Source organism: Eptesicus fuscus, chromosome 14 (genome assembly GCF_027574615.1).
Source record: "Eptesicus fuscus isolate TK198812 chromosome 14, DD_ASM_mEF_20220401, whole genome shotgun sequence".
NCBI classification, from domain to species: domain Eukaryota; kingdom Metazoa; phylum Chordata; class Mammalia; order Chiroptera; family Vespertilionidae; genus Eptesicus; species Eptesicus fuscus.
In genome coordinates, this window is record NC_072486.1 from 8,261,113 (window position 1) to 8,277,156 (window position 16,044).

General features: G+C 64.6%; 1 protein-coding gene across 1 annotated transcript; it reads right to left on the reverse strand.

Moving 5' to 3' along the window:
* Positions 1 to 667: 667 nt before the first annotated feature.
* On the reverse strand, positions 668 to 11,361 carry AQP1 (aquaporin 1 (Colton blood group)). Its single transcript, XM_008147556.3, has 4 exons — positions 10,904 to 11,361; positions 2,273 to 2,437; positions 1,872 to 1,952; positions 668 to 901 (listed from the first exon to the last, which is right to left on the reverse strand). The coding sequence occupies exons 1-4, from the start codon at positions 11,291 to 11,293 to the stop codon at positions 722 to 724; spliced, it is 816 nt and encodes a 271-aa protein (XP_008145778.1). The 5' UTR covers positions 11,294 to 11,361; the 3' UTR covers positions 668 to 721.
* Between the last annotated feature and the right edge of the window lie 4,683 nt (positions 11,362 to 16,044).

The window sequence follows — 16,044 nt, forward strand, 5'->3', positions numbered from 1 at the left end:
CCTGGCTGGTTCCAGCGGCTGGACTGGCTGCTGCTCGCTGCTTAGAAACACGCATGTGTCCTGGCTGCCTCTGTACTGGGGGAGAGAACCCAGCGCGAGTGGAAGACGCTGATAAGACATCTTCCAGAGCCCACAGTGTGTCTACACTCACAGAACCCCAGAGAGGGACCTCGGGCCACGGAGCTCTCTCTCCCCCTGCCACTCTCAGATGGGGGCACTGGAAGCAAGGCAAACTGCCCAGGCAGAGCTGGTCACCGCTTGCTCCTACCCCCCCTCCTGGGGTCTGTTTCCCTCTAAGCGCCCCTGAGGGCAAAGTGCAAGTTACAGGAGAAGGCCACACCCAACGGCGCAAAACGATGACAGCGGGGCCCCAGGCACCTGCGGCAGGTGAGCTGGTGAGCTGCTTCGGGGGGAGGGGGCTTTCTGGCACACCCCCTGTCACACTCTGAGGGTGGGTGCCTCTCTTTCACCTCCTCTGGGACTTCAAGGGAGTGGGCGCGTGGGGAGTCTTGGTCTCCAGGAAGCCCCAAGGCCAGGCAACAGAGAAAGAGAAAGAAAGTGATAGGAACAGCCCAAATCAGGCATGGCCACGCAAGTCCCGCGGATCTTTGGCAAGAAACTTTGGCCAGCTCGTCAGAGTGTCTACAATATGGGTTTCGCCCCGCCCCTCCCGCCGCCCGCCCCTGCCCCCGCCCCCTGTGATTGCGCGGGGCCAGGCCCTCTACTTGGGCTTCATCTCCACCCTGGAGTGGATGTCTTCGCCGTCCAGGTCGTACTCCTCCGCCTGGCCGCTGGTGCACACCTTCATGCGGTCTGCGAGGTCGCTGCTGCGCGGGGCCAGGATGAAGTCGTAGATGAGCACAGCGAGGGCGGCCCCGATGAACGGCCCCACCCAGAAGACCTAGGCGCAGAGAGGCATGCTCAGAGGGCGCCGGGCCAGCCTGCGGGGGCTACGGACGGTCCCCGCTTCTGGGATGCTGTCCCTGAGCTCCCCGCCCCACCACCCACTGAGGGGTTCTCTCCCACCAGTGTCAGCGCTGCACCCCAACATCCTGATTCCAGTGCCCCCCACATCTGGCCCAAGCCCGGACAGTGGTAGTGGGCACCTCCCTGCCCCCGTGTGGCCCCGCTCAGCCCCTTCCTGAGGGTGGCCACTGCCCCGCCCAGCTGCAGAGGGTCACAGAGGCTAGTTGGGTAGAAGGCTGGCCTGGAACAGAAACACCAACAGTGCCCGGCCGGTGTGGCTCAGTGGTTGAGCATTGACGTATGGACCGGGAAGTCATGGATCGATTCCCGGTCAGGGCACATACCTGGGTTATGAGCTCCATCCCCAGTAGGGGGCATGCAGGAGGCAGCCAATCAATGTTTCTCTCTCATCGATGTTTCTATCTCTCTCTTCCTCTCCCTCCCTCTCTCTCTAAAAAGCAATAAAAACGTATTTTTTTAAAGCACACCAACAGTAAGAACAGCTAAATCCATGGAGCGCCGACCCCATGCTGAGCTCAGCTTGCAGGCGGTGAGGCCGGTTGTCCCCGCTGCGGGGTTGGGGGTGCCGCTGCACCCCAGCTTCACCGCTCAGGAAGTAGGCTTGGAGAGGCCAGCAGCCTGCCCAGGTCATACTCAGTTGGAAAGTGGCAGAGCCAGTACTCCGGCCTGACTCTCAGCCATGCTGCTGGCCGAGCTGGGAGGGGACCCCCAGCCCTCGCTGTTCCAGGCCTGGCCCCACGGCTCTCCATCTCAGCTCTGTGTCCAGGTCCCCTGCCCTGGCTCCTCCCAGAGCCTCTGGCTGGGAGAAGATGCCACAGGGTGGGGGCGGGCTTCCGCGGCACCAAAGCCTCCCGCCCACCTCCACGGCAGCCCTCAGCGCTTACCCAGTGGTCCTTGAAGTTGTTACTGATCACCGACGAGCCGAAGGAGCGGGCAGGGTTAATGCTGCAGCCCGTGTAGTCGATCTGTGAGGCGGAAGGACGTGGGCAGAGGGAGGGAAGACAGAGAAACAGACAAGGGGAGAGGAAGAAAATGACAGAGAAAAGACAGACAGGCAGCAATCAGCACCAGGAAGATGGTCAGGAGGCCCCTGCCCTTCCCGCTCATGGGCAGAACCTGCCTCCCCACCATCCTCCCTCCTTCCCTCCCCCCCACCCCCCGCCAAGGCCCAAAGAGCTGATAGCCCCACAGAATGAGCCCAGTCTGGGTCCCTTCCACTGCCCATGACAGGGTACCCGGACAGCCCCTGCCTGGCCTTGCCCTCTCCACCCCCACCCCCACTCACCGCCAGCAGGTGTCCCAAGGCCACAGAGAGGCCTATGGCAAGGGGGGCTGAGCCCCCCAGGTCACGGCGCCTCCGGTCGGTGGTGGCCAGCACGCACAGCACCAGCTGCAGGGTGGCGATGATCTCGATGCCCAGGCCCTGGCCCGCGTTCACGCCCGAGGCCAGCTGTAGGGGACAGGGACAGCGAGGCTCCGTGAGCAGGGCAGGGGGGACTGTGTCTCAGGGCCCTCAGGCCTGGGCACCACGGGCCAGACCCTCCGTGCCCTGAGCCCACCACATCACCCGTGGTTGGCCCAGAGGGGCTGGGCCCTCCTCAAGCACACACAGCTGCTAGTGGCCACCAGGCCTTGTCCCTCTCACACCTGCTGAGGAAGCACCAGCTGGGCCCTGGTACCTGCCCAGAGGCGGGGGAGGCCTGGGGTGAGGGCGGGGCTGGGGGGGCGGGCGTCTGTATCCTTGGTCTACCGGGACCAAGGCCATAGGCCAGGGGCGAGGCCCAGGCAGGGGAGGAGATGGTAAGGGACACTCAGTGACAGTCATAGGAGGAAGCAATTGGGTGGGAGGGCCCAGCTGGAGACATTGCTTTTTACCCAAAAGTCCAAACATTCTACCCCTTCCCTGGCTGCATCTAAAACTCCCAAAGCTGGGAGGTCCTCCTCAGCCGGCCCAGCTCCCTCTGTGCCTCTCTCCTTGGTGCCTGTCTCCTTCCCACCTCTGTCTGTCTCCCCTGATCCGGAGTCTCTCTCCCACTTCTGGGCAGTGCCTTCCCTGCCTGCCCCTCCCTCTCCCTCCTGGTCCAGCCCCCTCCCTCTCTCTGGCCACATAGGCCCTGCACCACATCTAGCTGTCACTTGCCCCTGGGCCGCTTTTAGTAACATGACTCATGGAAAAGGAAGGGAATGGGAGCTGCTGTGAGGTCACCGGAGCCCACCCTCTGCGGCTGCACCAGGGAGACCCTTCCCCAGGAGCCCCTGCCCCGCCCCCTGGGGGGGGGCGTCTCAGGACCAGGTGCCCACACAGAGGGGTTGGGCCACATCAGCACAGGCCCACCCACAAAGATGCCCGGATGCGGCCGCCTAGGCTGCCTTCTCCCAGGCAGGGCTGGTGTGTCCAACGAAGCCTAAACGTGAAGTCCCGTCCTGAGGGCAGGAGGTGTCTCCAGGGTAGTCGGGCGCTTTGCAGAATCCTAGGTGGGGGGCACTCCTCCTCCCTCCAGAAGTTTTCTCAGCCACACAGTGAGGGCGGCTCACAGAACAATTCTCTTCCCGCCTTTGTCTGCAGCCCCGGGTCACAGGGAAAGTGACTCACATCCCTGCCCCGCGCTGCAGCCCCGGCTCAGCCAGCCCTCCGCGCTCCTCGACTCGCTGACGCCGTGACCATGGCCTGGCCGCTCTGGTCCTCGGTTTCCCCATCTATAAACTAGACAGGCGACGGGGGCGGTCCCGGGGCATTTGGATCAGGAGAGTTGAGGCTTTGTTCTGGTTTTTTACCCTCTTATCCCAGGACTGGGACAGGCAGGAGGGAAGGGCCCTGCTGGGCAGGGGTGTGGAGACAGGAGGGAGGCCTGCCTGGTGCTGAACAGGCTCCATGGATGCCAGGCTGGTGAGGCGGGGCCCATCACACTCACACCTGCCACTACCCTCCGTGTCTGAGCGCCCAGGAAACGCAGGCTCCCGCTCCTGCCGCTCCTCCGCTCTCCAGGGTCGGCCTAATTGCTCGCTGGCGGGAGGCCCGAAACCAGCCCTTCCACGCTGATTAATGGAGCCCCTGCTCTAAGTGGCTCCTGCCTCATACTCCCCCATCCCCACCCGCTGCTCTCACAGATGTGGCCTGGATGAGCTCATCGCCTCCCCGGATTCTTCACCAGGTCTGAGCATCCCGGCCCCTGCTCTCCCCAGAGGCACCACTCTTCATGTGAAGGGAGCAGGGGCTGGTGCCCTGCCCTTCCCTCTGAGTCCACAGGAATGGGCCTCCTGCCCTGGGATCTCCAGGATGCCCCTTCCTGACTGCCCAGACCCCTCAGAACCTGACTGCCAGAGCCACACGGGTTGATAACCTTCCTCTCCCAAAACCTATTACCACCACCACCATCAGGAAGCCTCCCCTGATTGCTTCACTGGCTACTGCCCCCCTCTCCTTGGACTGCCCCTGCACTGGCGTTACTGACATCTGGAAACACTTGATGATTCAGAACTGGAAAGGGTAGTGAAAGGTCTGTTGAAACTCGATGTCCAGGAAAGAGCGGGTAAAAGTTCTAAACATATGTTACTATTTGCAACCCATTAAATTGGAAACAATGAAAAATACAGCCAATCCCAGTTGTGGTCACTTGCTATGGAGAAAAATACATGTTTGCACACCCCCGGACCCTCTCGCCCAGCCCAGGGCTGATAGTTCGCTGATGACGGCCGCCGAGGAAAGGAGCAGTTTTGTGCATGCAAGTGGGAATAACAGAATAATCCACGCGTCCCCTGTGAAGCCCTGAAAGGTGCGAGTGTGCGTACCAAGCCCACCGAAGGCGACTCTCACGGCGTATTCAGACTCCCCGCCTCCCCCCCCCACCCCCACCCCCAGCTCCAAGAAGCCTGCCCAGGTCCCTGTGGTTACCCCACCCGGCCCTCACTGAACTGCCCCAATCTCCTGCCTCCTATGGGGGTGCTCACCCCCGCCCCCCCCCCCGCCCCCCCGGGCTGAGAGCTCAGTGAGGGCAGGGCGGGGAGGCGCCCCAGCTCCCTGCCCAGCCCCTGGAGGGTACACTCGCTGTGTGGTTTACGTAAGTGGTGAGGATGCTAATTATCTAGAACTGCCCCCTCCGGGAGGCGGCCGGATCCGGGAAGCTCTCTGGCCCCCAAGGAAGGTTCATTTGCTCTCTAGCTGGGGGACCACTGGCCAGTCATCAGCTTCCGTGGTCCTTGCGGGCGGCCAGTGCAAGGGCCCCGTGTGACGGCGGGTGGGGAAGCTGAGGCTCAGGGACCAGGCAGCACAGCCAGGATCCTTGCCCTGGGGCTGTGCCTCCCACACGCACAGGCCAAGGCGCTGGCTGCCACAGGCCAGGCCCAGGGACCGGGCTGCTCCCAGCTTGGACTGGGGAGCCGGCAGGAGATGGCTCTTTAGCTGCCAGCGTGTCCTGGCACCAGAGTGGCACAGGGCTGACCTCTCCAGGCAATAAGCCTCAAACCCTCTCTCCTGCCCGTGGGCAAGCTGACCAAGGTATCTTCCGAGGCCCAGGCCCCCTACTTGGCCTGGACGCTGGCACCCCACGCCTGGGGGCTCCAGAGCCAGGCCTGCCGAGGCTCTGAGCATCTTCCCTAGAAGAGCAGGGGACGGGAGACAGCGAGGCTGCCCCCACCCAAGGCACAGACTCCCATTGGGGGCCTCGCAGGGCCCTGTCACCCCTCCATGGGCATCCATGTGTGCATGTGCTTGATTTAAGGAGAATATGTCGACCCTGCACCCCCAAATTTGAGAATATACACTTTTTCAGCCCACACGGGACATTCAGACACACCTGCTGTGCCTTGGCCGGTGGGTCCACCGACTCTGAGAACCCCCACCGCACGGGGCCCTGGACGGCCACGCTGGGTGGCGTGGCTGGGGGTGCCGCCGTGTGTGTCCCTGTGCGTCGCACACCCACACACAGGTGCCCCTGCTGGCTGGGAGGGGGGAGGAGACGGGAAGGAGGCCCCCCGAGTGAGGGAGAGCAGGTCTCAGAAGGCCCTTTATTTGCCCGCAGAAGCCATTCCATCTTCCTGACAAGAAACAATACACAAAGCAATGGCTTCCTCCAGCCTCCCCCCCCCCCCCCCGCCCCCACCAGCAGCTCCTGCCCTGCGGCGGGAGAGGAAGAGGCTCCATTGAGGAGCCCCCGCCCCACCCTCTGGGTCCCGAGGCCTGAGTGGAGCCACCCAGACTTGAGAATTGCCCCACACCCACGTGTGTGTGCCCCCCTGTGCCATGTACCAGTGTGTGTGTGCATGTGTGTGTGTGTGTGTGTGTATATGTGCATCTGTGTGTGTGCCGTGTGTGTGTGTATGTGTGTCTGTGCTTGCCTGTGTATATGTGTGCGTGTGTGTGTGTGAGTGTGTGGTTGAGTGTGTGTGAGAGTGTGTGCGTGGGGGTTAGTGTGTGTGTGTGTATGCGTGGGGGTGAGTGTATGTGTGTGTGTGTGTGAGTGTGTGCGTGGGGGTGAGTGTGTGTGTGTGTGAGTGCGTGTGTTGGTGCAGCTTAAGCGTGTCCATTAGGAAAATGGGGGCCTTGGCTCGGATGCTCCAGGACCCCTCCCTTCCCGACGTGGACCCCGCCTCCGAGACCCAGGGTCACCCTCTGGTGCAGAACCTGTCACAGGCCCTCTGCCCGCCCTGCTGTGCCCGCGGCCAGGTGCCCCTCGGCCAGGTGCCCCTCAGCCAGGTGCCCCTCAGCCAGGTGCCCCGCGACCAGGTGCCCCTCAGCCAGGTGCCCCGCGACCAGGTGCCCCTCAGCCAGGTGCCCCTCGGCCAGGGGCCCCGCGGCCGGCTGCCGGGCAGATCCTCCTTGCGGGCCCTGATGACAGGCGCCCACTGGCTGGGAAACAGCCTCTTCCAAGGAAACAAAACCCTCCCGTCCCGGCGGACAGCCTCCTGGCGGTGGGTTTCAGGCGCCGAAGGAACTGCTCATTTCCGGCCTCTCCCACCATCTTCTGAGGTGGGTTCAGCCTCGGTGTGCTCTCCCCACTGGGCAGCACTGTGGGCACGGAGCCCTGGGAGAGGCCCCGCCGAGGGGACCCTGGCCATGGCACTGCCCTGCCCACACCCACTGGCTCTTCCCAAGGATGGGGACCAAGACCCCCGGGAGGCTCTGCCTGTAAGAAACGGGGCTTCCTATGCCCAGGGGCGGGCAGGGGCACATGGGCGCTGCCTGGGGAGAGTCCCCTGGTCGGATGCTGAAGGAACACCCACTGGGTGGGGCCCTACAGAAAGCACTGTCTGGGCCGGAGCTCAGGTTGGGGAGGCCTGCGAGGTGGGAGAGGGGGGCTGTGGCCTGGGAGGCAGGGCAAGGTGCGTCCCCTCAGACCGAGGCGCCGTCTCAGAGCGGCACCCCTTCCGATGCGGGTTTCCCCCGTGAGCCTGGCCCGGGCAGGAGTCGGGCAGGCACCAGGGGCCAGCGGGCCGCTGAGAGGGCTCGGAGGGTAAGCGGCCTCAGAGGTCCGTGGGGAGGGAAGTCTCCACCGCAGGCCTGCTCTCTGTGCCGCCCCCTCATCTGGGCCGGGCTGGAAGCCGTAATTACAGGGCCCAGCGGTGGCACCACCAGCCCGCCCCCCCCCCCCCCCGCCCCGCCCCGCGCAGGCCTGGCGGACAGGGTCCTTGGGAAATTCTGGCCTCCCTTTCCCCAGCCCACTGCCAGCTCTGGAGGAGGCAGGAGTGGTCCCCAACTCTGGGAGGGGTGGTGGCATGGGGGCCTCTCACTCTGGTTGGGGAAACTGAGGCCCGGGAAACCAGAGAAGAGGCAGGTTTAGGGCTGAGGTCTGGCCTTGGATGCAGCAGGCAACGGCAGTCAGGCCCTGAATCGGCAGGGCTAAGAGAGACCCCCAAAGAGGGGAGTTTGTGCTCTGCCTGAGCCCCCTAAGGGGCTGACATCGCAGGCGCTGGGATGGCCAGGAATCCCGTCCCCTCTAGGGTGCAGTCAGACCCTGGCCTGGTCCTGAGCCCTCGCCATCCTCCAGAGCCCACCCTCCTGCCATGACCCCAGTCCGGCCACAACCCACAACTCCCAGGCCATGACCTCTCACTGACCCCTAGCCTATGCTGAAAGCCCTTCCCTCGTGGGGTCTCCTCATTGAGGCTCATGTGGCACCTCCTCCCTGAAGCCTTCCTGGCCCTCCCCTCCCCGTAGGTCAGAAGTTGCCTGGCCACCCTCACACCTCTTATCACACCTGCCTCCTGCCTCGTATCACGGGCAGCTGTGCACGGGGCTTATCTCGCCCAGACCGTGGGCTTCCCGGGGCAGGGAGGCAGCTGACTCAGCCCGCACTGAGCCTGCAGCGGCCCCGGCCCTGAGAGCAGGCGGCCGAGGTGAGACAGCCGAGGGGAGAGTCAAAGGAGCCGGAGTGCTCTGGACAGCATCTTCTACATCCAGAGCCCAGCCACGCCCTGCTCTGTCCCCATTTCACAGACGGGACCCAGGGCCATCCGGGCAAGGCCGTTACATGGAGTCACACCGGGTAACAGTGGCTGAGCTCTGGCAGGAGTGGGCGGGGCACTGCCCCCTGCCCCCGAGCCTCTCACCTTGGCCAAAATTGGAGTTTGACCCTTAGAACCAGCCGGGAGTCCTGCTGGCTGGACAGGCCCGTGGTCCCTCCAGGGCGTACCCTGAGCCCGGACTCAGTGGGGAGAAAGTTCCCCAGGGGACATCCCCTGACTCACCCCAACCACTTCCTGCCACTTTCTTCCCTATTTTCCTTGGAAATCTCCATGCCAATGCCTGGCTCCACCCAGGCTTGGGTTAGGGTGGGGCCCGGGGCCCAAGGGGAGCCCCCCTCCCCCCAGGGTCTGGAGGAAAGAGTAAGCTACCAGCTTTGTAAACTGGTCTCTGTGCCTCTTGAGGCCTTGAGGCCACCCCCAGGTCCCGTCAGGTCCCAGGTCCAGGGTCTGACAGGCCCCCGTGGCGGGTGGGAGACTGTTCCCGCAGGTGGACAGGGCAGTGCTGGGCCCCAGCACAGTGCTCAGCTCACTCATGTCCAGCTCGGCCCCTGGGCTGCAGCCCAGCCCTGGGCAGGGTGATAACCGCCGGCCCACAGCGCCTGCTGCAAGCGCGGGTGTGGCCAGGACCTATCAGACACCTAGGTGGCCTCAGGGCCCCGGGCTCCAAGGAAACCAGCAAGTTAGCAGCAGATAGGCCTGCCCCCAGCCCAGGGCTGGCCCCCCAGAGGCTGCCCCTTCCTCCTCCCGCCTCCAGCCTGCCCAGCCCAGGTGTGAGGGTGACTCTGGAAAGTGGAGGCCGGAAAGGGGATGAGACACTGGAGCAGGATGTGGCCAGGTCAGATGGCATCTGCCTGGCGCACGGTGGCCAAGCTCCCCAGCAGAGGCCTGTCCCTGGAGAGGGAGGGTCAGGAGGGGCCGGGAAAGCCCTCGGAGGACCACTTCCCAGCCCATGATGCCGGCTGAGCTCCAGGGTGAGCCTCCCTGCCCAGAAGGGCGCTCCCTGAGGTGGCCTGGCTCTGCCCGCACTGGAGAAGCTGAGGCCGGAGGGCCGTGTCCCTTCCACCCTCCCGGCCATGCCTCCTGACTAAAGTCTAAACTCCAGCCGCACGGCTAATCTTTAACCGCGGGCCGAGCGGCGCGGGCTCTCCCGAGGGCTGGGCGAGGTGTCACTGTGACACGAACGCTAATCCCTCGGCACAGATCCTGCCGCCGGGTCTGAGCATCGGCGGGGAAGCCCGGGGACCGTCCCAGGAACCACCCAGTGCCATCTCCCTCACGGTCCCCACACCCGCCCGCCCTGCCCGGGCCCGCCAGCCTCTCCCTCCACATGAGTCCTAGTTCCTCCTCTCTGCTCCTTGGCCTCTCCCCTGCCCGGGAGAGCACCCGCACCCAGGTGCTCCTCGACATCCTTCCAGCCTCGGTCAGCCTCTGGGCCAAGGCCCCCTGCTGTGGCCCGAGCGGGGCGGAGTATGCACTTGGCTCGGGGTCTGGAAAAGCCCAGGTCTGCGACAGCGGGCGGCGGCAGCCAGAGGCCAATTAGCTGTGCTGAGCGGCCCGCGAGGAATTCTTTTCAGCAGCTGCCACCCATTGCCAACATCTGCTTGTCGTTAGTGCCCCTAGCCCCGGCCCCACTCCAGCCAGGAGCAGTAGGCACAGGCGGGGACCCCCTGACCCCCACCCAGGCTCACACAGCCCACTAACATGCTCACACACACGCTGGCAGAATCAGACACCACGGGAGCGCGCGGCTTACGCTCACTCGAGCCCCACGCCGCCGTCCACGTGTATCACCCGTCCACACACAGACACACGGGCCACACCTCCCGGTGCCCAGCCACAGAGTGAAGCCCAGACCCGAGGCAAGAGGTCCCTGCCTGGCCCGCCCTGCAATCCAGGAAAACCACCTGCCAACCGCCCAGAGCCTTCTCGGCCCCCAGTCTCTCCCATTCCTGGGGCCAGAGGGGCGGGAGGGGGGTTCCTGAAGGCAGTCTGTTTGGGGACCTGTGGGGCTCCCTGGAGATCAGTGGGTCCTCCACAGGAGGGGCCCCACTGCCCACACCCCTGCAGACCTGGCTGCCGGGCACCTGGTTTGGGGGGGCTGGGGACAGGGGCTGAGTTTCCCAGGGTCCAGGCTGCAAGAGCAGGGAGCTGACTGCACAGGCAGGGCTGAGAGGTGAGGAGCTGCTGGCCCAACGCTAGCTGCCTCCAGGGCTCAGTCCCCACAATAGATGACCTCAGGGGACGTTGGCAAGACTGTTATTGTCGGGGCCTCAGCTTCCCAGTGCCCGGCAGGAAGCAGGCTCTGGGCTGCGTGCGGAGCTGGGTTCCAGCCCCAACTCCGCGTGACCTCCGGCAACCTCTTGTCCTCTCTGCTCCTCAGTGTCCCCATCCGCACAGTGGGTGGAGGATGAGACCGAGGCCCTGTCAGCACCATTCGAAAGCCCACCCTACTCACCGCATTGCTGCCCAGGGAGTTGTCGGGCAGGGACGAGGTGATGCCCGAGAGGATGGCGGTGGCGACGATGGCCCCCACGCACTGGGCGATGATGTACAGGACGGCCCGGAGGACGCTGATCTGGCAGCTGAGCAGCAGCCCCAGGGTGACGGCTGGGTTGAGGTGGGCGCCGCTGATGTGGCCCACGCTCTGGGCCATCGTGGCGATGCTCAGCCCGAAGGCCAGGGACACCTTCACATTGTCCTGGGCCGCACCTGACGTCTGGTTGTTCTTCAGCGGGAAGTTGAAGCCCAGGGCAGAACCGATGCTGATGACGATGAAGAGGGTCATGGCCAGGAACTCGGCCACCACCGCCCTCCAGAAGAGCTTCTTCTTGAACTCGCTGGCCATGCTGGCGGGGGCTTGGCTGGAGACCGCTGCCTGGTGCCTGACTCCCTCGGAGAGCTGAGCCACAGCCCGGGCTGGGCCTATTTATAGGGCCCCCGGGGGGAGGAGGGGAGGGGGAGCACAAAGGGAGGAAGGCCTCTCCTGCTCCTGGCCCGCCCCACACCGCACGGGCCTCCTCTCGGCGATGGATGCAGACACAGCTCTGCTGTTGGCCTGCCAACTTTTTTCCCTTCCTCCTCTCACCCCTCCCTGCCTCTCTCCCTCCGCCCTCCGCCCTGCCCAGCCGAGGAGGCAGGCAGGAGGCTGCCACTGCTCTAATAGGCTTTGGGAAATTCCTCCATGTGGGCCCCACTCAGGGGGCTGCAGAAACCCAGGTGTCCCTGCCCTGTGTGCACAGCTTAGGGGGTGCCCAAGGGCAGAGCCAGGCACTCCAGAAGTGTGTGTGTGTGTGGGTGGTGTGTGGGGCGGGGGGAGGTTGGGCAGGCTGGGCCCGGAGGGTGGACATTGCCCTCCTTGGAGGCGGGCACCATGACTCTGCTGGTCTGGCATCCCCATCCCACCCCAGACTGGCGTTAGTCTGGAATCCATGCGTCTAGGCATCCGGAAGGGCAGCCTGGGCCTCCTGCACCCCAGTCCCGGGCTGGCCACTGGATGTCACCTCAGAGATGTCCCAGAGCCCCAGGCACCCCGCCAGGCCTCAGCCAAGGGGTCACCGAGGTATCAGAAGTCTGAGAGCTGGTCTGTGGACCAGCCCCGCTCTGGGGCCAAGGCCAGGCCCGAGCCAGGTGAGGGGGCTGGGAGCCCCCACTCCAGGAGGCCTCCAGCTTCTGGGGCAATTCCCAGCAGTGATTCAGGGGCAGAACCACAGGAGACAGAGGCAAGACTGGAAGCCGGGAGGGAAAGGGGAGGAGGGGAGAGTGAGGAAGGAGGACAGACAGACGGGGAGGGAAGGGGAGCGGACACAGCCCTGCAGAGAGAGGAAGACAGGCTAAGAGGGAAGTAGAGTCATGAGAAGAATGGAAGTGAAAGAGAGAGATCCCCAGGCAGAGACAGTGGCGCGGGCCAGGGCGGAGAAGAAGAGACGAAGAGCGTGCCCGGGGTGAGACCGGCTGAAAGAGGGGAGACCCGACTGGGCCCAGAGACCAGAGCGAAAAGGGGGAGATGTGTGAGGAGCGGGAGGTGGGAGGAGGAACCAGACAACACACTGAGCGAGAAACTGTATCCCCGGGCCCGAGCCCTGAGGCCTGGCCCAGGAGAGAGCCCCCCACCCTGGCCTCTCCCGCCTCCTGCCTGCCCCACGCAACCCTGTGTGTGAGTGGTGGCTTGTCCCCATTTTATAGGTGGGAAACTGAGGCCAGTGAGGGGAAGGACTTTCCGCGTTCTGCAGGTGCCGGGGGCGGGGCAGGGGTGAGCGTGTGGGCTTGTGCCGCCTGTCCAGGGGCCATCTGCAGAGATGACAGCAGGCCCCTCCCCTGGCCACCCTCCTGCCCGGCCCCAGCAACGAGCCACCAGGGGTCAGGCTGGTGTTGGCTGGGAGGAAGCCCGCTGGGGGAGGAGGTAGGGGGAGTGCCTACCCCAATGCACCAAGTGCCTGCAAGTACAGGACGGAGTGGACATGAGGCGGAAGTCAGTGTGGTGGCCGGCGGGTCCTGTCTGCTCAGAGAGACCCAGCAGCTGAGGCCAGAGGTAATCTGTACCCTATTAACTGTCAGAGAGAGCGAGAGGGAGAGGGAGAGGGAGAGAGAGAGGAGAGAGAGGACAGAGAGGAGAGAGAGGACAGAGAGGAGAGAGAGGACAGAGAGGACAGAGAGGACAGAGAGGAGAGAGAAGAGAGAGAGGTAGAGAGGAGAGAAAAGAGAGTTAGAGAGGAGAGATAAGAGAGAGAGAAGAGAGAGAGTAGAGAGGAGAGAGAGAGAGAGAGGACAGAGAGGAGAGAGAGAGAGAGAGAAAAGAGAGAGAGAGAGAAAGTAAAAGAGAGAGAGAGAGAGAGAGAGAGAGGAGAGAGGAGAGAGAAGAGAGAGAGAGAGAGAGAGGTAGAGAGGAGAGAGAGAGAGAGAGGAGAGAGGTGAGAGGAGAGAGAGAGAGAGAAGAGAGAGAGAGAGAGAGAGTGAGAGAAGAGAGAGAGGAGAGAGAGGAGAGAGAGGAGAGAGAGGAGAGAGAGGAGAGAGAAGAGAGAGAAGAGAGAGAGGAGAGAGAAGAGAGAGAAGAGAGAGAGGAGAGAGAGGTAGAGAGGAGAGAGAGGAGAGAGGGGAGAGAGAGGAGAGAGAGGAGAGAGAGGAGAGAGCGCGCCGGCCTACTGGGGCCACTTCCAGAACCTCCTCCACATCCGTCACTCCGGGCAGCACTGGCTCGGCTCTACGCAGCCCGGAGGCTCCCTCTCGCCATGGCCGGTCCAGGGCTCCCTCCACAGGCCTGAGATTCCCAACACTGGGCTCCAGGCTGGCCCTGCTCCCCCTCAGACCAGGCTCCGGAGGCGTGGCTGGGCGCCCCTCCGCCAGGGAGGTCTGGAGCCCGCTCCCCTCAGTGTCCTCTAAGAGACAGACCGTCCTCCTCTTCCCTCCTGCCTCCAGGTCCCGACAGGGCCACACCTGTCCCTGCCCTGCGATGGTGCAGGGTGAGTTCTGACACTGCAGCCACAGGGTCCCGGCCAGGAGGGCGTGAAGGCGGCCTGGAGAGTGGGCACCAGGCCTGCAGGGGCCACTGACCCCGGGCAGCTGAGGACACAGGAGGTGCCACCGTGCCCGGGGGTGAGAGTCGCCTGGGACTTACTCATTTACCCACCAAACCTTCACTGGGTGCACGTCACATGCCCGACGCTGTCCTGGGCACTGGGAGGCGGCTCCGGCCCACGCAGCCCAGCGCCGCCTCCCAAGGCTTGCATTCTAGCCCATGAGCCCGCAGGCTCCGTGTGGGCACCTGGATGACAGAGCGTGTGACTGGAGGGCACCCGTGTGAGTGTGCACTTGCAGAGGCCGTGTCCTTCTGGAACAGGCAGGAGACGGGGACCCGGGGTCCCGGAGCAGGCAGGCAAAGCACTTTTGTCCGGGCCCATTAGGTGCCCACCAATCTCGGGATGGTAAACGGGGGTACTCAGGGCAATGCCCCGGCCACCCTGCATCCTCCCCACACCTTCACCAGCATGCTTTCCGCCCTAAGGGCCACCATGAAACTCCTTCCTTTGGGCGAGGCATTGACACCTCCAGAAAGTGCCATTAAAACACCAGCCTCTCCACATAGAGCCCACCTCCTCTCCCACAATGCAGAGGGGCCCCTGTGGCCGTGACCTACTTCCACGGGAAAGGAGGAAGGTCTCCCACTGGAGCCCCAGACCCAGGAAGGCCCCACGCCCCTCCCCCACCTCCTCGCCACACATCTGGGCCAACCAGGGAGGAAGGGAGGGAAGCAGCGTCGAGCCGAGGGCCGTCTTCACAGTCCTGGGAGGCTCAGATGCCGAGTGACTTGCCCGAACGGCAGGGCTGGGACGGGAACTCGGGACCCCTGGTTCCCAGAGCCGCGTCTCTCTGCCTGCCTGTGGGAAGGGCCCCGATGGGCCTGGTTACCAGAGGGAACCCCAGGAACAAGTACACGGCTGGGGGATCCAGGCCCCAGAGGCACCAGGACAGGTGAGGGGTGAGTGAAGGGACCACCTCCACTTCCCTGAGTCATGACCGCACGGTAGGGGTGGGTGGGAAGGAAGCAGGGGGCCAAGAGTGGACACAGAGACGCTGGGAGAGGCCAGTCAGCCCTGCAGACCTGCTAGCCTGGGAGCTGGGATCCGAGCAGGGCCCGGCCTTCCCCCCGGGTCCCCCTCCCACCTGGTCTGAGTTGGCAGCCCCAAGTCCCTCCCATGGACCCGGCACAGGCCCAGCCTCCAGAGCCCCCGGGGCTGAGCCAGGCTAAATAAGGGGGACTGCCCCTCACCCCAGGGCGGGGCTGGAGGCCACTCAGGCTTGAGGGCACCTCGGGGCCCTGCCAGAGCAGCGCTCCGGACAAACACTTTTCCAGATGTGCCTTATTCCTGACGCGCCCGGCAAGACCCGAGTTCCCGTCAGAGCTGGCTGTTCCCACCACAGTCTGGGCTCGGTCCCCACCGGGACCCGTGGGAGAGCCTCAGGCTTGGGCTGAGCTGGGTGCACGAGCCTCAGCTGCTGGCTAAGGAGCCGGACCTCGGGCTGTGTGGGGAGGAGGCACCCACGGGGTGGCCTGGGTGTCACCGGGCAGAGGGGACTCACCCTCCCATGGCCAGGCAGGGGCTGCCCGCCGCAGGCCGGGCCGCGGAAACAATGACTTCACCGCCTCCAGCAGGCCCACCGGGAAGATGGCGCTTGGGGCGGGAGGAGACGCAGACAGCCGACTGGCCGTGACCACTGGGGCACCGTCAGCTCACCAGCAGCTCGGATGACTTTTCCAGAGACTCTCAGGCTTCCCTGAGTCGAGGCAGAGAGCGCTGGTGGAGGGTCAGTCCCTGGGGGTCCTGGAGAGGGCGTGGGCATCAGAGGACACCCTCCCAGAGGAGCCCCTGCCACCTCCCAGCTCGGCCCCTGCGCAGGGCGCTCACGGCCACTCCTCCCCTGACCTGGATCTAGGACCCGGGGGCCCTGGCTCTGGGCCTCTCTGATGGGCCCTGTCTCCCTCCCCAACCCTACGGGAGGCATGGATCCAACTGGGGCTTTGGCACCAGCGTGCACCCAGCCTTCCTGGGAGGCATGGCCACCCCCTTCCAGGGCACGGGAGGAGGGACACAGGCCAGAGCA